Source organism: Daucus carota, chromosome 9, assembly GCF_001625215.2.
Source record: "Daucus carota subsp. sativus chromosome 9, DH1 v3.0, whole genome shotgun sequence".
Lineage (NCBI taxonomy): Eukaryota > Viridiplantae > Streptophyta > Magnoliopsida > Apiales > Apiaceae > Daucus > Daucus carota.
In genome coordinates this window covers 19,624,534-19,648,877 of record NC_030389.2, presented here as the reverse complement: position 1 = coordinate 19,648,877, position 24,344 = coordinate 19,624,534, and the positions used below count along the sequence as shown (strand labels likewise).

General features: G+C 33.7%; 2 protein-coding genes and 1 pseudogene across 2 annotated transcripts; 1 reads left to right on the top strand and 2 right to left on the bottom strand.

Moving 5' to 3' along the window:
• Window positions 1-8,048: 8,048 nt before the first annotated feature.
• On the bottom strand, window positions 8,049-11,146 carry LOC135149467 (E3 ubiquitin-protein ligase UPL5-like; annotated as a pseudogene).
• A 2,917-nt stretch (window positions 11,147-14,063) lies between these two features.
• On the bottom strand, window positions 14,064-17,802 carry LOC135149466 (E3 ubiquitin-protein ligase UPL5-like). The gene is made up of 3 exons (XM_064085189.1): window positions 16,182-17,802; window positions 15,110-15,699; window positions 14,064-14,327 (listed from the first exon to the last, which is right to left on the bottom strand). The coding sequence occupies exons 1-3, from the start codon at window positions 17,800-17,802 to the stop codon at window positions 14,064-14,066; spliced, it is 2,475 nt and encodes an 824-aa protein (XP_063941259.1).
• A 4,915-nt stretch (window positions 17,803-22,717) lies between these two features.
• Window positions 22,718-24,161, top strand: LOC135149745 (uncharacterized). Its single transcript, XM_064085586.1, has 3 exons — window positions 22,718-23,205; window positions 23,292-23,397; window positions 23,486-24,161. Exons 1-3 carry the CDS (start codon window positions 22,787-22,789, stop codon window positions 24,116-24,118), a joined length of 1,158 nt encoding a protein of 385 aa, XP_063941656.1. The 5' UTR covers window positions 22,718-22,786; the 3' UTR covers window positions 24,119-24,161.
• The last annotated feature ends 183 nt before the right edge of the window (window positions 24,162-24,344 follow it).

Here is a 24,344-nt window from a genome sequence, read left to right as displayed (position 1 = left end):
TTTTGCCACCCCTACACAGAATCGTAATTATTTCTCATATTAAAAAATAATATATGCATTCTACATATCTACCGGATAACTGTTTTGCTATCATAAATATGAAACATAAACCCCGTAATTAGAATTTAATATCTATCAGTATCTCAAAATACGACAAAAGTGATATTAAACTTTGAAAAAAATTTCAGAAACTGGTAGTGATATTAAAACTTTGTAGTGCGTTATTGTAATTATATCTCATGTTAAAAAAATAGTATTTGCACCTACAGATATACCTAATAAATGTTTGACTATCATAAATATGAAACACCTAATAAGAATTTATATCCCGCACTATCTTAAATACGACAAGAGTCATATAAAATTTTCGACAAGGTTTCGGAAATTGGTTGAAATTTATTCAACAACAACAACCCGAAGAATTCGATAGTTCAGAAAACCGAGAGGTATTGTTAATTACAAAACTTTTGAACATTTCAAATTTAAAAAATCGATGTAGGCAACTGACATAGATATGAACCCACAGACAAATAAGAGATAGCGGAGGAAGATGAAGTAGTGAATAAAATTATCGATATAATATTGTAAAAGAATACAAATTGGATAAATATAAAAAATCAAAATTTAGAGATAACGCACACGGAAGCATGATTATTTCTCATATTTAACATGGTATCTTCATTCTACATATACAGCTGATAACCGTTTTGCTATTTTTAATTTGAAACACGTAACTAGAATTTAATGTCTAAAAATATATTAAATACGACGAGAGTAATATTAACTTATAAGAGCAGGATTTATGAAAGCCGAGAAGGATTTTTCTCTCCGGCAGCTCTTAATTTATACAGTCAGTCATCTCTATAATATTGTCTTCGATATTGAACACAAAATGTCTCTAATCGATTCCTGCAAACGCAAATTAGACGCTTATACGTCGATGATGGTGTGAGTTCCTCTTCCTCCGTTAGAACGAGAACTGACGGTATCAACTCTGTCTCCCGTGCTCTCGATCAGCAGCGTGTTCTGCTGAGTCATCGAAATCGAACTCTAGCCTACTGACGTTCCTTGTAAGATTGTTTTCGGGAAATAAAACATTAGTTATTCGAGCTGATGTTAACGACACGATTGAGTATATTCTTGATTTCATACAATCGAAAGCTGGAATATCGTCGAACGTGCAGCTGTTAATTTATAAGAGTAAGCAGCTTTACCCCGAGCTAACATACCCCGGGGGATAATATTGTTGCGGTAATATGTCATTGCACGCAACGCCTTGCAAATCTCTAAAAATATAGGGATATATTGTTGGGAGATATTTCGAGTCAGCAAAAAAATCAACATATATAATCAACTCCTCACAAATATCATATGATATATAGACATATATAACATTGTTAAAGCAGCTGGTGCACCGGAATACGAAATACCTGCAAATGCCCTATATAGAGCCATGTCATCATCACTCGGCAGCAAATCAGTGAAATAATGAGTCAGGTTTCTTCTAATCAGGTAACGTGCTTCACTGTCCCAAGATTCCTTCCCCGAATTCCGTTTAGACAATCTCCAAATCAATGAAAAAATCTCATCAGCTAACTGTCGAGCTTTCACAAGAGGCCGAATTCCCCTAGGGTTTGCTCCGGGTAAAGCTGCTTGCTCATATAAATTGACGGCTGCACGTTCGATGGAATTCCAGCTTTCGATTGTATCAAATCGAATAATTAATGTTTCATTTCAGCAGAAAACAATCTTACAAGGAATTGTATGGTAGGGTTTGATTTCGATGGCTCAGAAGAAGTGGAGCCGTGGGCGGCATAATTTTCCAATTAGGGTTTGCAGATGAGCGATTTTGTGTGTGTAAGAATGAACAATTTAGAGACGGCTGATATGAATAATTTTGGAGCTCATGGTTGGGGAGAAAAACCCTATTTTGCTGTTTACTTGTGTGTATGCGTATCTACTCGATTTACATTTGCATCTATTATTTCAGCACACTCTTTTGGGCCTTTTAATTTGAAAGGTCCCAAATTTTCATATGCTATATCCGCTCAATTTAAATTTGCATCTATATTTTAGGTATACTTTTTGGCTTGTTTTAAAATTTTGAAATGTCCCAAATTTTCATAGTTATCACAAGTTTTAAAGCTTTAGTTTTAGTTTAGTGGCAACGATTCAGATTACTTTTTTAAGTTATTATTTATTATAATCCTATTGTCTTTTTATTTGAGTACATTATATTCTTCTTAATATATATATATATATATATATATATATATATATATATATATATATATTCAGTATTGTTAGTTTGATATATATAGAGCTTTAATATACATTTTTACATTATAGTTTTTAAATTAGATACAAATTTCTTATAAATTAAATTTTTATCCTATTTTAAAATTTGATTTTTTCAATTTTTCTTTTCTTAATTACATGTTATATTATGAATTTGTTTTGGAATGATATGTTTTATTTTTGTATAATCATTATGTTGTTTATTATTTCTAAGAGATGAGAAATATATTTTCAATCCCACTTGTAGAGTCTTTAATTTTTAGTCAAATTCAAAATTTTTTGTTTGTAATTGATTTGGAAGTCTAATAAAGTGTTATGTGTAACTAAAATTAGTTAGAGATCTTGTCAGTTATTTCAATAGTTGTTGGACAAATCTATGATCTTTATTAATAAACAAAACCTCCTTTGAGTGAAACATCATAATTAACAAATATTAAATTACCAAAATTTTGTTATCATCAATTACTTTTTTAATTTAATTATTATTATTATTATTATTATTCAACTACGAAACAACTTACATATTGCCGAGGATTTTATATTATAGTGATTGTTCCACCAATATATTTACATCACCAACAAAATTGTTAGTTTTAAATTTAGAACTCAAACAATTTAATTTAAAAAACAACTCATAAAATTCTTAGAAATTTTTTAAATTCAAATAAACAAAAAGTCCAATTAATTATTAGTCAATTCCATATTATTCTTAAATTTAATTCAAACCCTATCCTCCACAAGAGTAGTGCAGTAAAGACGAAGAAGAGGATGATACTATCATGACAAACTTAAATACTATATTTTGATACGAAGAGAACGAGTTTGGTATCGATTTTACTTATTCATTTTTATTTATCCGATTATATACATCTTTTGATACACAAAAGAAATTATTAATATGAAAAAACATTTATATTATTAATTATATTAATATTTAAATTAACCAGCTCACCCAATTTTTCTAAATAAAAAATATCAATTCAATAATAATTGGAACACATGATAATATCTCAATTATATTTAACCAAAACTCAATTCTAGTTAAATTCAATCTAATACCACTACTCATACAAAAGAACCATATAGAAATTAAATTTTTTTTAATAACATCATTTTTAAGAAGGTAGCATTTCCTAATTTTTCAGACATATGTTTGTATTGCAAATTTTACACATGTCATATTATTCCCTTATTCAAACCATATACAAGTGGTAGATTATAAACGAAACTGCTATTTGTTGAAAATGTTATAAAATATAACCTTCCCAAAATCTTTGAATTTTAAAGTGTAATGTGTTCAATATTTTGATGATAAGCACATTCATTAGCGTGAGCTGTTTGATTATGTGATGGATATATATAACTTTAAGCGTTGACGGAAGTGGTAATGAGAGTACGGACTCCGAAGACCGTCAAATGAGTCATCCTTATGTTGTTGTCTATAGGGGAGGGTGTATGACTGTGTTTGGGATGTTTTGTTAATGAAAATTATGATATTGTGGATTAAATATTTGCTTGCATTGTATAATAGTTTAAAATGTCTGTTAGGTATATATTGGATAGTGAATGCATGGATGGACAGGTTTTTGACCATTCTTGAATGGTAAAAAAATGGCAGAAATATAGAAAATTGCAGGGGTTTTAGAATATATATCTAAACTTACCACAGATATATATGTCAAAAGTTTCACATTTCTCTAAATTACGGCAGATGTTTACAATAGACTGAGTCGTGAGAAAACTACCGACAGAACTTTTCATCGCAAGAACGGAACCAAAAATACGAAATTGTGGGTCCACAATAACATGATGGAACTTTCAGATCTGACGGAGTTGATAACGTCAGATCTCATTGTAACGGCGGAAGAGGAACTCATACCATCATCGACACGGGTATAAGCGTCCAATTTGTGTTTGCAAGAATCGATTAGAGACATTTGGTGTGTTCAATATCGAAGACACAATATTTTAGAGATGACCGACCGTATAGATTAAGAGTCGCGCGAGAGAGAGAAAATCCTCTCGGCTTTCAGAAATCCTGCTCTTATAAGTTAATTACTCTCGTCGTATTTTAATATTTTTAAACATTAAATTCTAGTTACGTGTTTCATATTAAAAATAGCAAAACGGTTATCAGCTGTATCCGTAGAATGAAGATACCATTTTCTTAATATGAGAAATAATCACGATTCTGTGTGCGTTATCTCCAAATTTTGATTTTTCATATCTATCCAATTTTGTATTTTCACAATGTTATATCGATAATTTTATTCACTACTTCATCTTCCTCCGCTATCTCTAATTTGTATGTGGGTTCATAATCTAATCGGTTGCCTGCATCGGTTGTTTTAAATTTGGAATGTTCAAAAGTTTGATAATTAACAATACTTCTCGGTTTCATAACTATTGAATTATTCACATTTTTTGTTGTTGAATAAATTTCAAACCAATTTCCGAAACCTTGTCGAAAATTTAATATGACTCTTGTCGTATTTTAAGATAGTGCCGCATATAAATTCTTATTACGTGTTTCATATTTATGATAGCCAAACAGTTATTAGATAAATCTGTAGGTGCAAATACTATTTTTAACATGAGATGTAATTACAATTACGCACTACAAAGTTTAATATCACTGCTAATTTTTGAAATTTTGTCCAAAGTTTAATATCACTCTTGTCGTATTTTGAGATACTGCTAGATATTAAAATCTAATTATTACGTGTTTTATGTTTCATATTTATGATGGCAAAACAGTTATCCGGTAGATCTGCAGAATGGAGATATTATATTTTAATATGTGAAATAATTGCGATCGGTGTAGGGGTGGAAAAATCCAACACGCTTCCGAAACCTGACACGAATTCGTCTCGATAAATACAAATGAGGGTCCGAGATTTTATATATCAGATCGGGTTCGAGTGGGGTAATTTTTTCTCTGAACCCGACCCGAGTTTTTTGGGAATAATTTACCAAACCCGATCCGATATATAAAATCTCAGACCCTCATTTGTATTTATCGAGACGAATTCGTGTCGGGCTTCGGGAGCCTGTCGGATTTTGCCACCCCTACACAGAATCGTAATTATTTCTCATATTAAAAAATAATATATGCATTCTACATATCTACCGGATAACTGTTTTGCTATCATAAATATGAAACATTAACCCCGTAATTAGAATTTAATATCTATCAGTATCTCAAAATACGACAAAAGTGATATTAAACTTTGAAAAAAATTTCAAAAACTGGTTGTGATATTAAACTTTGTAGTGCGTTATTGTAATTATATCTCATGTTAAAAAATAGTATTTGCACCTACAGATTTACCTAATAAATGTTTGACTATCTTAATATGAAACACGTAAATAAGAATTTATATCCGCACTATCTTAAAATACGACAAGAGTCATATAAAATTTTCGACAAGGTTTCGCAAAATTGGATGAAATTTATTTCAACAACAAACAATCCGAAGAATTCGATAGTTCTGGAAAACCGAGAAGTATTGTAATTACCAAACTTTTGAACATTCCAAATTTAAAAATCGATGTAGGCAAACTGACCATAGATAGAACCCACAGACAAATTAGAGATAGCGGAGGAAGATGAAGTAGTGAATAAAATTATCGATATAATATTGTAAAAAGTCAAAATTGGAATAAATATAAAAATTCAAATTTAGAGATAACACACACGGAAGCATGATTATTTCTCCTATTTAACATGGTATCTTCATTCTACAGATACAAATGATAACCGTTTTGCTATTTTTTAATATGAAACACGTAACTAGAATTTAATGTCTAAAAATATATTAAAATACGACGAGAGTAATATTATTTTTAAATTTAATTCAAACCCTATCCTCCACAAGAGTACTGCAGTAAAGACGAAGAAGAGGATGATACTATCATGACAAACTTAAATACTATATTTTGATACGAATTGACGAGCTTGGTATCGATTTTACTTATTTTATTTATCCAATTATATACATCTTTTTGATACAAAAAGAAATTAATAATATGAAAAAAATTATATTATTAAATATACTAATATTTAAATTAGCCAGCTCACCCAATTTTTCTAAATAAAAATATCAATTCAATAATAATTGGAACACATGATAATATCTCAATTATATTTAACCATAACGCAATTTCTAATTAAATTCAATCTAATACCACAACTCATACCAAAGAACATTATAGAAATTAAAATTTTTTAATAACATCATTTTTTAAGAAGGTAGCATTTCCTAATTTTTCAGACATATGTTTGTATTGAAAATTTTACACATGTCATATTATTCCCTTATTCAAACCATATACAAGTGGTAGATTATAAACGAAACTGCTATTTGTTGAAAATGTTATAAAATATAACCTTCCCAAAATCTTTGAAATTTTAAAGTGTAATGTGTTCAATATTTTGATGATAAGCACATTCATTAGCGTGAGCTGTTTGATTATGTGATGGATATATATAACTTTAAGCGTTGACGGAAGTGGTAATGAGAGTACGGACTCCGAAGACCGTCACATGGGTCATCCTTCTGTTGTTGTCTATAGGGGAGGGTGTATGACTGTGTTTGGGATGTTTTGTTAATGAAAATTATGATATTGTGGATTAAATATTTGCTTGCATTGTATAATAGTTAAAATGTCTGTTAGGTATATATTGGATAGTGAATGCATGGATGGACAGGTTTTTGACCATTCTTGAATGGTAAAAATGGCAGAAATATAGAAAATTGCAGGGGTTTTAGAATATATATCTAAACTTACCACAGATATATATGTCAAAAGTTTCACATTTCTCTATAATTACGGCAGATGTTTACAATAGACTGAGTCGTGAGAAAACTACCGACAGAACTTTTCGTCGCAAGAACGGAACCAAAAATACGAAACTGTGGGTCCACAATAAACATGATGGAACTTTCGGTCCTAAAATGTCCAACTTACGACGGACTGTACATCGTAAGTTTAACTATGAATATGCTGGAATTGTGGGTCCTACCAGGTCAACTTACGACACCTGTGAAAAATTGTGACGGTTTTCGAACTTACTACTTGAGGAAAAACGACGGATAATTTCCCTCGAAAATTGGAAACTTACGATGGAATTAAGGCGAACTTACTACTTGATCAAAAATGATGGATAATTTCCGTCGTAAATTGGAAACTTACGACCGAATTAAGGCTTAATTTCCATCGTATATAAATAGCCCAGTTTGTTGTAGTGGATACAAAAGGACCAACCTATAGTGTCGCATTCATATGCTATACTGAAATGCCGATGCTAAAACCCTAATTTGACCGATGCTAAAGCCCTATTGTGTAACGCGTATATCATGGGTATATTGGTAAATTTGTCTAGTCGTTTATCATTTTCCATTCTCTCTAAATTGTATATAGTAGTTCTTGTTTTCATTCATGATAGAGGACTAAAACACTAAATTTGTATTTGAATTTCAAGGAAAATAATCAATGTATACTCTTGCTCACTCTGGAACGTTTTAATCTACAACTTTAAAATTTTAAAGCACAAAAAATATAAATTAATTTCTTGCAATTTAGAAGCTAGACAGCTAGTGATCGCAGTTCTATTTGCCCTGCTAGTTTTGCAAAGATTTGTTCAGCCATGCTACTTTTGCATCATCAACTCCCTCGCTGCTAGAATACAAGGTAGCCAAGCGTCATGTGAAGCACAAAGAGAGTTTCGATCCCGACATGTATTGTTCTCAAAAGGTCCCAAAGCTGCAGCCAACATGATCCTGGGTGATGAGACTTAGACGATCTTGCATGACTTTCAACGATTGGTAAGGAGGAAAAGACAACTGATAGAAGCAAGTCTGAGAAGTTGGAAGGCGATTGCAGCTCTCACTCACCTTGTAAATGTATAGCCGGGAGGTTAAGCCACCGAAACCTTCTACAGGTAGATTCTTCAGTGACGTCCAAAAGAATAGGAGAGCTTTTCTCTGCCCTGCTGACATACTCGCCACAGTCTGCAATTTAAGATGGATAATTATGTAGCTATCTCTTGTAGTCTCATACGAAAAAAAGATAGATCGGTACTTTTTTAGTTGTCCATTATTGACTATCAACGGTCAAATTGACCAAACTTTGAAGGGATAATTTTATATATATTATATAATTCGAAAAATATTTTAAAATTCTATCATTATAAAGTACATATATAAAATCTATTTTAAAATATAACTTTTTAAAACAATGAAAGAATTATACGTAATCTTTGGTCAAAAAATGCTTAATTTGTGAAAGTCAATAGTGGACAATTAAAAGAGACGGAGAGAGTATAATGTAATATCATACATAAAATTCAGCTCATAGGAAAAATAAAACTTATGAGGAGGATATTCAAAACAAACTGCATTGTGCACAGCTAGTCGAAATGATCAGTGGATAACACCTCATAATGGAAAAAGAAGACTTAAACATAAAAGCCTTAAAGAAAAGAAGTATTACTGACTAACATACCTCCCAGAACCAGGATATCTGACGATCAGTCTCCTCGTAGCCATCGTAGTCAGTGTGAGACTTCCAATCTTCAACACTTAGAGCTTTTTCACTGCCATACAGCAGCCTGTCAAAATCTTCTAGTTCTAAGAATTGGAAAAATGATTTCCTAAGCCTCCCCGAACTTATGATATCATTAAACCCTGAGCAAACTGAGCTACCTGATCCTTAATAGAATCAACAAAATGATATTGAACAAGCCTAGCAACATAATTTTCTCTATTTGTACTATTCACGGCAATATATTCTCCATCAGGGTAGAGCTCCACGACATTCCTGCATCCTAGCTTGTCGGTTTCTACACTAAATGTTAAAGATAGAGAATCTTCATCAACTTCCTCAGGATCCATCTCCAATATTCTCTTGCAACTACTGTACAAGATTGGATCTGCATCCCGTATATCTTCCAGAGAAACAATCCTTCCGGCCAATTGTAAAAGAAGTACTCTATCAAAGGCAATGCCAACCTGAACATTGTACATCAAGGCCAATGCAATTACTCGTCCAGCAAACTTGAAGTATTCTAGGTGCAATGGATCCACCTTCGACGCTGCAAAACAAAAAAAGTCATAAATTTTCTCTAAATTGAACTAATTATCAGGACTTGGTAATATCAGGTATGATAGCACTAGGTGAGTTATTCACAGCTGACCTCATTCAGTTTATAGAATAATTAATATACTACTGATGAAAGCAATCTATTTAGCAACTTTCACTATATAAAAGGAAAACTCAACTGATATTCTAAACTCTAAATGACCATGAAAGGAGAACGGGGATCTAAAAAAAGATTAGATTTAATAATTAAGTACTATCTAACTGTCTATGCAACCTGTAGACTATTAAGATGCACAAAATTCAACGGAAATCATTCCCGAAGAGAGAAAAGGAAAAAAGGAACTCTCCCTCTCGGAGAAAAATACCAAACCTCTTTTGGATTCAATTTACCTATATTAAAAAAGAAGCAAGCTTACCTGGATTTGGAAAAAACCTTCTGCCATCATTTGGACAAGCTACAAAGAGGGCAGTTTGAGGATCAAAGATGGCTTCACAAACTAAGACAAACCATTCCCTCAGTACACCGGGGCCAGTAGCTTCCTCATCTTTAATCCAAAGTTAAACCAGCTCGAAGTGTATCAGCCTCAGCGTGTGCAATGTACTGAAATGAATCCTCCAACAATCGTGATCTCTCTATAAGGATCTCTAGGTAGTCATCATCCTCATCACTAACTTGTGGAAGTAACATCATTTCCAAATGCCTTCTGCACTCAGAATCAATCACATCCTTATGCTCCAAAATCCAACTATAATCTTCACCCCTCGTAGCATATTTAATTATTAAATAGCAGAAGGAAAGCTTCCTCTCCCTTAAGGTTTTCCAAAATTGTCTAGCGAGGACTGGAAAGTGCTTAGACATGCCATTCAGTTCAATTATGATCTGAACATACTGGTTGCACCCAAGATTTTCACTCTCTGTGGGCAACAACTTTTTCTCAAATTCTTCAAGACAATCATCCATCTTCTTCAACAGCTTAAATAAAATCCTAAGCATGAAGTTAAAATCTTCCGTGTATGTTAAAGTATAAGGTTCACCTTGAGAGGCCTCTGTGTAACAATAACCGCCATGTAATAGCTCCTCTGGTATAAACCTTTTTAAAGGCATCATAAAGCTTTTAAAATGGAGAAGCTCTTCCGTCATTAAAGAAAGTGAGGGACTCATACTTGTATCAGGTTGTATACCACCATCCATTGTAAGAATTATCTTATCAACAGCCTCTCCAACAAATGTTAGTATATCTTTTAAAGTAACGAAATCAGTGCATCCACCTCCATCTGATGCTGCCTCGAATTCAATAAATTCCACCATAGAACTAAGACAAGTTCGGCACGTGTCAAAGATAACATTGTCAGCATAATATGGCATCCCAGGCAAGGGCTTGCAAATCTCCAGCAAAATATGGACACATTGTTGGAAGGAATATGGAGGCATAAACGAAATGATGACCCAAACCAACTCTCGTAACAACTCATCACCAAACATTACATGATTAGGAGACATATATAACATAACTAACGCGGCTGGTACACCAGAATACGAGAATACCTGCAGATGCCCTATAGCCATATCATTATCACTCGGCAGCAAATCCGTGAAATAATCAGTCAGGTTTCTTCGAATCAGGTAACGTGCTTCGCTGTCCAAAGAATATTTATTCCCTGGTTTCCGTTTACACAATCTCCAAATCAATGAAACAATCTCATCAGCTGTTTGTTGAGCTTTCACATGACGAGTACTCGGCATGACTCCAACCACCTGTAAAACAGCATCATTTTCGACACAACATTGCCCTAGGGTTTGCTCCGGGTAAAGCTGCTTGCTCTTATAGATTAACGGCTGCCCATTCACTGGAATTCCACTTTCGATTGGATCAAATCAAGAACGTGCTCAATCGTATCGTCAATATCAGCTCGGATAACTAATGTTTCCATTTCAGAAAACAATCTTACAAAGAACTGTATGGTAGGGTTCGATTTCGACAGCTGAGAAGAAATGGAGCCATAAGAAAAAATGGAATCCATGAGCGACATAATTGTGTGTGTAAGAATGAACACTGATTTCGAGCAGAATAGTTTAGAGACGGTGAGGCTGGAGAGAAAAAACCCTAATTCAGCTGTTTACTTGTGTGTATGCGTAACTCAATTTACATTTGCATCTATATATCCGAAAACCATTTTGGGCCCGCAGTTTAAATTTTGAAATGTGCCCAAATTTCATAGTCATCACAAATTTTAGCTTTGGTAACAGTACACGCACGGATTTAAATAAATTTTTAATTTACTATTTATTATAGTTTATTATCTCTTTATTTGATTTAGTATCGTTTTTTTAATATATGTATTTATACATAAAAACTTTAATATATATATTCACACTATTATTGTTTAGCTATAAAACTGTTATATATTAACATTTGATCATATTTTAAATTTTAATAAAATTTAAAATATGATCAAGTGTTAATATATAAAAATTTATATCTAGACAATGATAATGTAAATTTGTATACTATAAATGATAATGTAATCAAATAAGAAGACATTATACATCTATAAATAATAATTTTAAAAAAAGTATTTAAAAGTGCGTGACGCCCGGCCATAAGCTTGTTAGTATAGAAGTCTAACACACCTTTTAAGTTAAATAACTTGAATTTAAAAATAAATTTTTATCAAGTTTTTTTACAATGTCTTGTATTTCGGTGTTTTTACTATACGATGCAACATCGAAAATTGTTATGAAGTGACATCATTATAGTGGAATTTGGTATTTGTCATTGCAATGTTACCAACACCTTCTTCTTCTTCATCTTTATCACAATATTATGAAGTACATGAATTAAATTAAATCCGTATTAATATGTATTTAACTAATGATATCAACATAGACTCCATATTTATATGGACATGTCTTGAATTAAATTTTGTATTAATACATATTTAGCTACTAATATCAACATGGTCCTTATTTATTTGAATTCTAATAAAAAGAATTTTATAGATTCATTTAATAGATCTGAGTTTTAAAAATTGAAATGAATAATTTTGTTAGTGATGTAATTCTATTTGTGTGATAGTTGTTACATTAATAGCTCCCCACCAAACTTTGAGTCCTTTCATATATAGTAGTGTAATTATTATTATTAAATAAAATTTATATAATGATAACCAAATTTTGATAATTTGATATTTGATACTTCTCATAATTCACTAAATGAGGGATTAGTTTACTGATAAAGGATATAGATTGGGTTGTTCATATTTCAATATATATTTTGGATGCCGGGTATTGGCTAGGAAACCAAAAAGCAAGCTAAAATTTTCCTTTGAAAAGACAAACTAACGACGAAATATTTCTGTCGCATAAATTAGTGTTTCCACACCTTCTGACATCTGTTCATCGTGAATTTCGTCGTAAGTTCTACTTTACGACCGAATTTTCTAGTCATAAATTCTATATTTATTGTTGAAAATTAATTTTTAATTTCTCTTATTTTTAAATTTATATAAATAGAAATGACGAAAATTCTGTCGTAAGTTGCTTATTATTCTATTGGCACATAGGACCCACTTATATGAAACGGTTATGTGTTCGGTCATAAATTAGTGATCAACTGCCGGGGCTTTAGAATATAAATCTAAACATACGACGGATATACATGTTGTAAATTCAAGATTTCTCTATAATTTACGATGGATATTCATAATAGGCTTAGTCGTAAGATAACTATCAACGGAACTGTTCGACGCATGAACAGAACCAAAAATATGAAACTGTGGGTTCACAATGAACATACGACGGAACTTTTCGTCGTAAAATGTCCAACTTACGACGGACTATACGTTGTAAGTTTAACTATGAATATGCTGGAATTGTGGGCCCTACTAGGTCAACTTACGACGCTTGATCAAACTTACGACACTCATGGAAAATTGTGACGGTTTTTCGAACTTACTACTTGAGCAAAAATGACAGATAATTTCCGTCATAAATTGGAAACTTACGAAAGAAAGAAGGCCTAACTTCCATCGTAAATAGGCGAGTTTGTTGTAGTGGATACAAAAAAGAACAACCTAGCTATAGTGACGCATTCATATACTATGTTGAAATGTCAACGCTAAAACCCTAGTTTGACCGAGACCTACTGTGTACGGTGTATATCATTAGGAAGGGTATAATGGTAAATTTATCCATTCGGTTATCATTTTCCGGTTCTCTCTAAATTGTATAGTAGCTCTTGTTTTCATTCATGATGAGAGAGGACTAAACACTAAATTTGTATTTGAATTTTAAGAAAAATAATCAATGTAGTTTTGCTCACTTCGAAACGTTTTTATCTACAACTTTAGAATTTTAAAGCACAAGAAATATATAATTTCTCGCAATTTAGAAGCTAGTGATCGCAAACCTATTTCTTCTGCGAGTTCTGCAAAAAGATTTGTTCAGCCATGCTACTTTTGCAACACCAACTCCCTCCCTGCTAGAAATACAAGGTAGCCAAGCGTCATGTGAAGCACAGGCTAAAAGTAACTTGAGAAAATCATTACGTAATTACGGATAATTATCGATTATAAACCACAAAAGGAAACTATGCAATCTGATAGTACAAAAAACTGTTCCGGCTCTGATTTTGAAATAAGCTTTGTATTGATATTTCTTCTCATGAGGTCCCAAAGCTGCAGCCAACATGATCCTGGGTGATGAGACTTAGACGATCTTGCATGACTTTCAACGATTGGTAAGGAGGAAAACACAACTGATAGAAGCAAGTCTGAGAAGTTGGAAGGCGATTGCAGCTCTCGCTCACCTTGTAAATGTATAGCCGGGAGGTTAAGCCACCGAAACCTTCTACAGGTAAATTCTTCAGTGACGTCCAAAAGAATAGGAGAGCTTTTCTCTGCCCTGCTGACATACTGGCCACAGTCTGCAATTTAAGATGGATAATTATGTAGCTATCTTTCTGTAATCTCATACGAAAGAAAAAGATATAATGTAATATCATATATGAAATTCAGCTCATAGGAAAAATAAAACTTATGACCAGGATATTCAAAACAAATTGCATTGTGCACAGCTAGTCGAAAGGATCAGTGGATAACACATCAGAACTTGCATACTATGATGGATCATTTCATAGCATATATAAACACCTCATAATAGAAAAAAAGCCTTAAACATAAGGGTACCGGTCCCCGGCATACATATGCCAATGACCTCTTAACCAACCCGGTCGTTGGATGAATATCCAGCGGCGAGGATTATAACCTACGTCCGGCGCTTTTTAACCTCGGGACGAGGTCTTTGCACCATTTTTTAACCGCTAGACAGGGACCCGTCCCGCGGTTAAAAAACACGGGATGCATTAAACTTTTGTTATAATTTTGGTAATTCTGATAATCCTGGCCGTTGGATATTCAACGGCAAAAAAATAGTGTGTTGGTTAAGAGGCCCCAGCTCGGACGAGGTCTTTCCAACATTTTTTAACCGCTAGACAGAGACCCCATCTAGCGGTTATAAGAAAATAAGATGTATTAAAATTTTGTTATAATTCTGATAATCGTGGCCGCTGGATATTAATCCAACGGCCAGAAAATAGTGTGTTGGTTAAGAGGCATATGACATACATATAACAGGGGCCTGGATCCTAAACATAAAAACCTTACTCTGAAAAGCCTTACAGAAAAGAAGTTTTACTGACTCACATACCTCCCAGAACCAGGATATCTGAGGATCAGTCTCCTCGTAGCCATTGTAGTCAGTGTGAGACTTCCAATCTTCAACACTTAGAGCTTTTTCACTGCCATACAGCAGCTTGTCAAAATCTTCTAGTTCTAAGAATTGGAAAAATGATTTCCTAAGCCTCCCCGAACTTATGATATCATCAATGCCCTGAGCAAACTGAGCCACCTGATCCTTAACAGAATCAACAAAATGATGTTGAACAAGCCTAGAAACATACTTGTCTCTATTTGAACTATTCACGGCAATATTTTTTCCATCCGGGTAGAGCTCCACGATATTCCTGCATCCTAGCTTGTCGGTTTCTACAATAAATGTTAAATCTAGAGAATCTTCATCAACTTCCTCAGGATCCATCTCCAGTATTCTCTTGCAACTACTGTACAAGATTGGATCTGCATCCCGTATATCTTCCAGAGAAACATTGCTTCCGGCCAATTGTAGAAGAAATACTCTATCAAAGGCAATGCCAACCTGAACATTGTACATCAAGGCCAATGTAATTACTCGTCCAGCAAACTTGAAGTATTCTAGGAGCAATGGATCCACCTTCGACGCTGCAAAACAGAAAAAGTCATAAATTGAACTAATTATCAGGACTAAACTAGCTTTAGCTAGGGAAGGACTAACAAAAATTTTAATTTTACATGTACATCCAAATAGATTCTATTTGTATAAAGTTCAAGTAATATCAGGTATGATAGCACTCGGTGAGTTATTCACAACTGACCTCATTCAGTTTATAGAACAATTAATATACTAATGATGAAAGCAACTATTTAGCAACTATCACTATATATAAAAGGAAAATTCAACTGATATTCTAAACTCTAAATAACCATGAAAGGAATTAAAATGGGGATCTAAAAAAATATTAGATTTAATAATTAAGTACTACATAACTGTGTATGCAACCTGTAGACTATTAATATGCACAAAATTCAACTGAAATCGTTCCCGAAGACTCTCCCTGTCAGAGAGAAATACCTAACCTCCTTTTGGATTCTATTTATCTATATTAAAAAAGCAGCAAGCTTACCTGGATTAGGAAAAAACCTTCTGCCATCATTTGGACAAGTTACGAAGAGGGCATTTCGAGGATCAAAGATGGCTTCACAAACTAAGACAAACCATTCCCTCAGTACACCGGGGCCAGTAGCTTCCTCATCTTTAAACTCCACAGTTAAACCAGCTCGAAGTGTATCAGCCTCAGCGTGTGCAATGTACTCAAATGAATCCTCCAACAATCGTGATCTATAGATAAGCATCTCTAGGATCAGGTAGTCATCGTCATCACTAACTTGTGGAAGTAACATCATTGCCAAATGCCTTCTGCACTCAGAATCAGTCACCTCCTTATGCTCCAAAATCCAACTATAATCATCATCCCTCGTAGCATATTTAATAATTAAATAGCAGAAAGAAAGCTTCCTCTTCTTTAAGGTTTTCCAAAATTGTTCAGATAGGGCTGGAAAGTGCTTTGACACGTCATTCAGTTCAATTATGATCTGAACATACTGGTTGCACCCAAGATTTTCACTCTCTGTGGGCAACAACTTCTCCAATTCTTCAAGACAATCATCCATCTTCTTCAACAGCCTAAAGAAAATCTTAAGCATGAAATTAAAATCTTCCGTGTATGTTAAAATATAAGGTTCACCTTGGGAGGCCTTTGTGTAACAATAACCGCCATGTAATAGCTCCTCTGGTATAAACCTTTTTAAAGGAATCAGAAAGCTTTGAAAATGGAGAAGCTCTTCCGTCATTAAAGAAAGCGAGGGACTCATACTTGTATCTGGTTGTATACCACCATCCATTGTAAGAATTATCTTATCAACAGCCTCTCTAACAAATGTTAGCATATCTTTTAAAGTAACGGAACCTCCATCCGATGCTGCCTCAATTTCGATACAAGCTACCATAGAACTAAGACAAGTTCGGCATGTGTCAAAGATAACATTTTCACCATAATATGGCATCCCACGCAACGGCTTGCAAATCTCAAGCAAAATAGGGACACATTGTTGGAAGGAATATGGAGGCATAAACGCAATGACCCAAACCAACTGTCGTATCAACTCATCACCAAATATCATATGATCCGGAGACATATATAACATTGCTAACGCAGCTGGTGCACCAGAATACGAGAATACCTGCAGATCCCCTATAGCCATATCATTATCACTCGACAGCAAATCCGTGAAATAATCAGTCAGGTTTCTTCGAATCAGGTAACGTGCTTCACTGTCCCAAGATTTATTCCCCGGATTCCGTTTACACAATCTCCAAATCAATGAAACAATCTCATCAGATGTTTGTTGAGCTCTCACATGACGAGTACTCGGCATGACTCCAACCACCTGTAAAACAGCATCATTTTCGACACAACATTGCCCTAGGGTTTGCTCCGGGTAAAGCTGCTTGCTCTTATAGATTAACGGCTGCCCGTTCAATGGAATTCCAGATTTCGATTGGATCAAATCAAGAACGTGCTCAATCGTGTCGTTAACATCAGCTCGGATAACTAATGTTTCCATTTCAGAAAACAATTTTACGAAGAACTGTATGGTAGGGTTCGATTTCGACGGCTGAGAAGAAATGGAGCCGTCAGTGGCATCATTTTCAAATTTGGGTTTGCAGGAATTGATGAGCGACATAATTGTGTGTGTGAGAATGAACACTGATATCGAGCAGAATAGTTTAGAGACGGCGGATATGAATAAGTTTGGAGCTTGTGGCTGAAGAGAAAACCCTAATTCAGCTGCTTACTTTGTGTGGTTCGCTGTTTTGGGCTCGCTGTTTTAAATTTGAAATGTGCCCAAATTTCATACCTAGTTATCACAAATTTTAGCTGTGGTAACGGTTACACCGATTTAAATAATTTTTTGATTTATCATTTATTATAATTTTATTATCTTTTTAATTATTTGATTACAGTAATATCATTTTTTTAATATACGTATTTATCCATATAAAAAAACCTAATATACATATTTACACTATCATTGTTTAGCTATAAAATTGTTATATATTAACACTTGATCATATTTTAGTTTTAATAAAAAATTAAAATAGGATCATATGTTAATATAGTTAAATTTTATATCTATACAACGATAATGTAAATTTATATATTAAAAAAATGATAATGTAATCAAATAAAAAGACATTATACTTCCATAAATAATAATTTAAAAAAAGTATTTAAACATGTGCTTGATACCGGCCATAAGCTTGTTAGTATAAAAGTCTGACACACCTTTTAAGTTAAATAACTTTAATTTATAAGTAATTTAATATTAAAATTTTTGACAATGTCTTGTATTTCGGTGCTTTTCCTATATGATGCAACATCGACAATAGTTCTTAAGTGACATCATTAGTGAAATTTTCCCGTGGAAAAAATCATCGTAAATAACCGTCATAAGTTACGTTTTGCGTCATTATTAAATCGTCGTAAGTTAACATATTTAGCAAATTAAAAACAAAAAATAAATTAAAATAAAAGGGTTCTAATTCCGTGGTAACTGCACCATCGTAAGTTCACATAATTATATAATTATAGCTATTCAAAAACAAAAAATAAATGAAATTGATATGTTTATTTTCTCATCATAAGTTAACATATTTGGATAACTAAAAATAAACAAATAAATGAAAATAAAATGGTTTCCGATTCCGTCGTAACTATGTCGTCATAAGTTCATAATTATATAATTATTGTTGTTTAAAAATAAAAAATAAATGAAAATTATATCATGTTCTAACTTATGACGGATCATATCTTAAGTTAGCATGGCAATAAATTCAACTTTTTCAAAAATGTTTTGGGGGTAATTTCAATTTTTCAAAACTTTTTGTTATATTTTAGCATTTTTGAACTTATTTTGGCATACTATGGATGCTTGTATGTTGTAAGACGATCTAAGTTTATGTAAAGATAATTTAACTTACGTACATGGACGAATATGGATTTAGAATTTGATGTAAGATTTGCACATGATTGAATGTTAATTGTAAAAGCTATGGTTTCTTATATCTAATAATTGTGTGGTTGATTGTAAATTTTGGATGGATATTGATTGTGGTGCATATTGGTTTTAGATATATGTGAATATATGTATGCACAGGTTCAATATATATTTTGGATATCGAATATTGGCGGGAAACCAAAAAACACGCTAAAATTTTCCTTCTTATGACGAATATTTTCGGTCATAAAGTAGTGTCTCTACAACTTCCGACATTTGTTCATCACAAATTTCGTCGTAAGTTCTACTTTATGACGGAATTTTCTATCATAATTTTTTTATTTATTGTTGAAAATTAATGTTTGTTTTCTCTTATTTTCAAATTTAAATAAATAGAATTGGGGCCCATGAATTTAAAATAACGAAAATTTCATCGTAAGTTGCTTATTATTCTATTGGGACCCACTTATATGAAAGTTATGACGGAAATATGAACTTGCGACTAATTTTTAAATTTGCAACCAATTTTTGAAATTTTCACGCAAGCAAAAATGACGGAAAAAATTTATCGCAATTGGACCACTTACGACAGATTTAGTGTTAAAAATCCGTCGTAAATACGACGGAATGTGGTCTTCTGTTGTAAGTTCGACGACGTTATTTTTTGCATATAAACTTACTACGGACTCTGTCGTAAATTCACCAACCATATTTAATGTCATCGGACACATTTAAAATTTATTTTTGACGATCTGGCCGTAGGGATGTTATTGTAACGTATTAATATTGATTAAAATAAATTTTAAGAAAAATAGCATTTTATTTGATATATGGATTTTGTAGTCAAATGGGGTCATATTACTTGGGCTTTAATCGAATACTTACCTGAAACATTAAACTATTTTAAAAAAAAAAAAATTCGACGATCCAACCGTACGGATGTTATAGTGTCAATACTGATTAAAATAAATTTTGAAAAAAATAGCCTTTTTATTTGGTGTATGGATTTTGTAGTAAGCTTAAGTTCTCCAGAACTTGCGACAGACGTTCATAATAGACTTCGTCGGTAGTTACTTTACGACTGATATTAGGCTTAATTTCTGTCGTAAATACTCTATTTGTTGTAGTGATATATACTTGCGAAACAATGTTATTGGTTTTCATTTACGCAGGATTGTAATTATAGACAATTATCATCCGTTAGCTCGCTAGATGTCGGTTATGACCCCTCCCGATTTCACTTATTAATGACCGACTTCTGTTCAGTTCTGCCATATTTTCATATTTTCTTGTACTGTTGACTATTCAATCGTTAACCTGATTAATCACAGACTTGAAAAAAAAAAAGAGTGATTGACACTTTGCACCCCTTATGTTTAGGCGCTTTTTCGATTTGGTCTCAAACAATTTTTTTTGGCAGTATGCACCCTAAAGTTTGAAAAGCGCTTCGTTTTGCACCCCTTTGACCACTCACCGTTAATTGACCGTTAAAGTTAACAGATTTCATATTTTCACTTTGCACCCCACAATTTTAATTTTTTTTCATGAGTATTTTGAAATATATTTTTTCAAAATTAGACACTTTTGAAATATTTTTTTTCAAAAGTAGACACTATTGCCAGCTGGTATTAACGACATTGTTGTTCTCAAGCCTCTTGCTTCTGCTGATGAGACACACTTGCTAATGTACACAAGAGAATTGCAAGCAACGCATGTAATCTTTCCTTCTTTTTTTGACAAACTGTGTAATATATAACGCATGTAACTTTTTGAGCACCCTAAAAGTTCCTTGAAATCTCAGCAGAAGAACTGAAACAAAAAAAAATCTCAGAGTTTTGACTGAGCTTAAAGTCAGATGAAGCTTTCATGTATTCACCTCCGGTGAGCTATCTGCCGGAGTCACAGTTTCCAACAGGATCACCAGGTGCATATGAGCTACTAAATGAACAAGGATGGCCACGTAGAATAAATAACCAAATGATAAGGGCCAATCAGAAAGGTGTAAAAACAGGTGAATACACCTGGGAAGATCTTTTCTCAAGCCAAACTCTACAGAAATGACTTTGGACTTTCAGTGATTGGTATGAAAGCATCATAGAGAAGTTCTTCGGCAAGCAAATCGACCACCAGCAATGTATATGAGATTAGATGTTCAACGGACCAGAAACGGAATCAGTACCAGAACTTGAGTCCTTGTGTTTTAAGGAAAGGCTTGCAAACTGAGAATCAAGATCCCGACTTCTGGCACGCTGATGGCTGGGAGGAGGTTGCTGGTGTGGTTGCTGTTGCTGCTGTTGATACAAGGTCCGCAGCCTTTCAATCTCCCTCTCCAGTACTTCATGTTCCACTAAAATTGTTTGAGACCAAATCGAAAAAGCGTCAAAACATAAGGGGTGCAAAGTGTCAATCACTCAAAAAAAAAATAACAATATTAATTATACTCGTTTGGCTAAGTTGTACGGTAGAATATTTGTTATTTGATTTTATAATATTTTAATATACTATTTATATATCTTTGGATGATCACAAGACGGTCAATTGTTTTTATCATGTGAATTACTGCTGTTTAAAAACAACTTGAAAAAATATTGATTATTCATGTTGGCCAGTTTTAATGTCAATCTACAATCTCCCACCATGGCTTTGTATGAAGAGGAAGTATATTATGCTATGTTTATTGATATCCGGACCAAAGGAACCTGGCAATGATATTGATGTGTTCCTTCAGCCGCTCATTGAAGATTTACAAAAGTTATGGACCGGAAAACAAGTTTATAACGCATACAAGAGGGAGTATTTCTTGCTGCGAGGCATCTTGTTATGGACAATTAGTGACAATCCAGCCTATGGTAACTTGTCAGGGAACATTGTAAAAGGGTATAATGCGTGTCCTGTTTGCGTTGATGGAACAAAAGCAACGAGGCTGGCTAATTACCGAAAGTGCGTGGTCATGAGGCATCGGAGGTGGTTGCCCCGTTCACATCCATATCGCAGGAAGAAAGAAGACTTTGATAACACTGTGGAAAAGGAAACTGCCCCAATTCCATTAACCGGGTTGGAGGTGCTTGAGAGAACAAAACATTTGAAGTGTCATGTCTTTGGTAAGACACAACGCCAACCTCGATTCAAAAAAGGTGATGTTCGACCTATTTTTAAGAAGGTTTCTATATTTTTTGAACTTGAGTATTGGAAGTTTCTGCCGGTTAGACACGTTCTCGATGTGATGCACATCGAGAAAAACATTTGCGAAGCTTTACTTGGTACTATGCTTAATATACCCAAGAAGACAAAAGATAAGGAATCTGTCCGGCTAGACATGGCTGAAATGGGAATAAGAACGGAGCTAAGGCCAAAAAATCCCGGGAGAAAGGAGAATTTACCATTGGCATCTTGGAATTTAACTCATTCGGAAAAAAAAGTAGTTTGCTCATCATTTCTTGGCATGAAGTTGCCTGATGGCTTTTGTTCAAATATTAGAAGTTTAGTTTCAATGGAAACTCTTTGACTTACTGGAATGAAATCTCACGACTGCCATATGATCTTGCATCACTTGCTCCCAATTGCGATACGATCGTCACTGCAAAAACAGGTCGGAAACACTGTCATCAGGTTTTGTCTCTTTTTTAAGGCAATTTGCAGTAAAGTTATTGAGGTTGATAAGTTGGAGAAAATGCAATCCCAGCTGGTGGAAACTTTGTGCCACCTTGAAAAGTACTTCCCCCCTTCCTTGTTTGATGTGATGTTTCATCTCTCGGTCCATCTTGTACGAGAAGTAGAGCTTTGTGGACCAATTTTTTTGAGGTGGATGTATCCATTTGAGAGATATATGAAGACATTTAAAGGGTATATAAGAAATCGGGCTCGCGCAGAAGGTTGCATAGCTGAGGCCTATATTGCAGAAGAAGCTGTTGAGTGTTTGGTGAACCATGAGGAGGCTACTGTTGGGATACCAAAAAATGGCAGGCATAGGAATGATGTTGTTTGTAGGCCATTATCTGGTGCATCAGTTATAACTCCGAGCGACAATGATTTGCATTTAGCCCATTTATGTGTTTTACAAAATACGGCTTCGGTTAGGCCATATTTTAAGTAAGTCATTTCTTAATTTTCTGCTTAATTGTCAAATTATATATCATTATTCTATTATTTACATAGTCTTTTCTAATTGTATGCAGTGAACACATGTGTTTTTTGATGACCAAATATCCGGAAAATGAAAATAATGAAATGTGGCTAAAGAATAAGCAAAATGAGACATTCCCAGAATGGTTCAAAGAAAAGGTATTATGTGCACTTTATTTATAGCATTTCTGTGCATTTTTAAAACTGTCACATAAGTCATTTATAACTTTTATGATGTTCTGGGCAGATTGCTTCAAATTTTCTCGACGAAATGGAGATATCACAAGAAATCAGATGGATCGCAGATGGGCCCAATAAGGATGTCCCTACATTCAATGGTTACAAAATGGATGGGATTACCTTTAGCACCAAAGATCGTGATGATACACGTAATGTTCAGTGCAGTGGCGTGTGTGTTCAAGCCGATACCATGGTTGTGCAGGGGAAGGATCAAATTGTTGAGCATGCCTCGCCTACATTTTATGGAGTGATAATAGGTATATGGGAGTTAGACTATAACAACTTTAGGATCCCTATTTTTCGTTGTAATTGGATTGATATGAATAGAGGGACTAAGGTAGATGACTTGGGTTATACTTTGGTTAATTTGAATAGGTTGGGGTTTTTTAATGATCCATTTGTGTTAGCAAAACACGTTAAACAAGTATGTTACATAGATGATCCTCTTGATAAATTATGGTCCGTGGTGTTGAAATTACCCGAGAAAAACTATCATGAGGACAATGATGAAGAAAATGAGGGATCCGTGGAAGTAGAACTTGAGAATGAGTTCTTTATACCAAATTTGCCGGATGTTGATTTAGACGAGGCAACAACTAGTTATATGCGAGACGTAGATGAACTAATTCAACTTTTATGATGTAATTTTATTTGATTCTTAGTTTGGTGATGAACTAAACTAACTTTCATGATGTAAGTTAGTTTCTTTGTTTTTATCTCTGTTGGTTGGCTCTGTTCTGAGTCAGATCTGTTAGATTTGTTGGTGTGCCTCTGTTTTGAGGCTGGTTTGCTCTGTTTTCTGCTATTTTTTTTTCCATGGTGGCCAATCAGACAAGCGTTTTTGGAGAAAAAGGCTTGTCTGATAG

Bases quoted from the DNA above. Each gene is read 5' to 3' on its own strand.
- LOC135149466 (XM_064085189.1), bottom strand. From the start codon at position 17,802: ATGTCGCTCATCAATTCCTGCAAACCCAAATTTGAAAATGATGCCACT. The intron at 15,700-16,181 runs GTAAGCTTGCTG...TCTGTTTTGCAG, and splicing joins AAGGTTTTTTCCTAATCCAG to CGTCGAAGGTGGATCCATTG. The intron at 14,328-15,109 runs GTATGTGAGTCA...CTTAAATTGCAG, and splicing joins AGATATCCTGGTTCTGGGAG to ACTGTGGCCAGTATGTCAGC.
- LOC135149745 (XM_064085586.1), top strand. From the start codon at position 22,787: ATGCAATCCCAGCTGGTGGAAACTTTGTGCCACCTTGAAAAGTACTTC. The intron at 23,206-23,291 runs GTAAGTCATTTC...AATTGTATGCAG, and splicing joins TCGGTTAGGCCATATTTTAA to TGAACACATGTGTTTTTTGA. The intron at 23,398-23,485 runs GTATTATGTGCA...TGTTCTGGGCAG, and splicing joins CAGAATGGTTCAAAGAAAAG to ATTGCTTCAAATTTTCTCGA.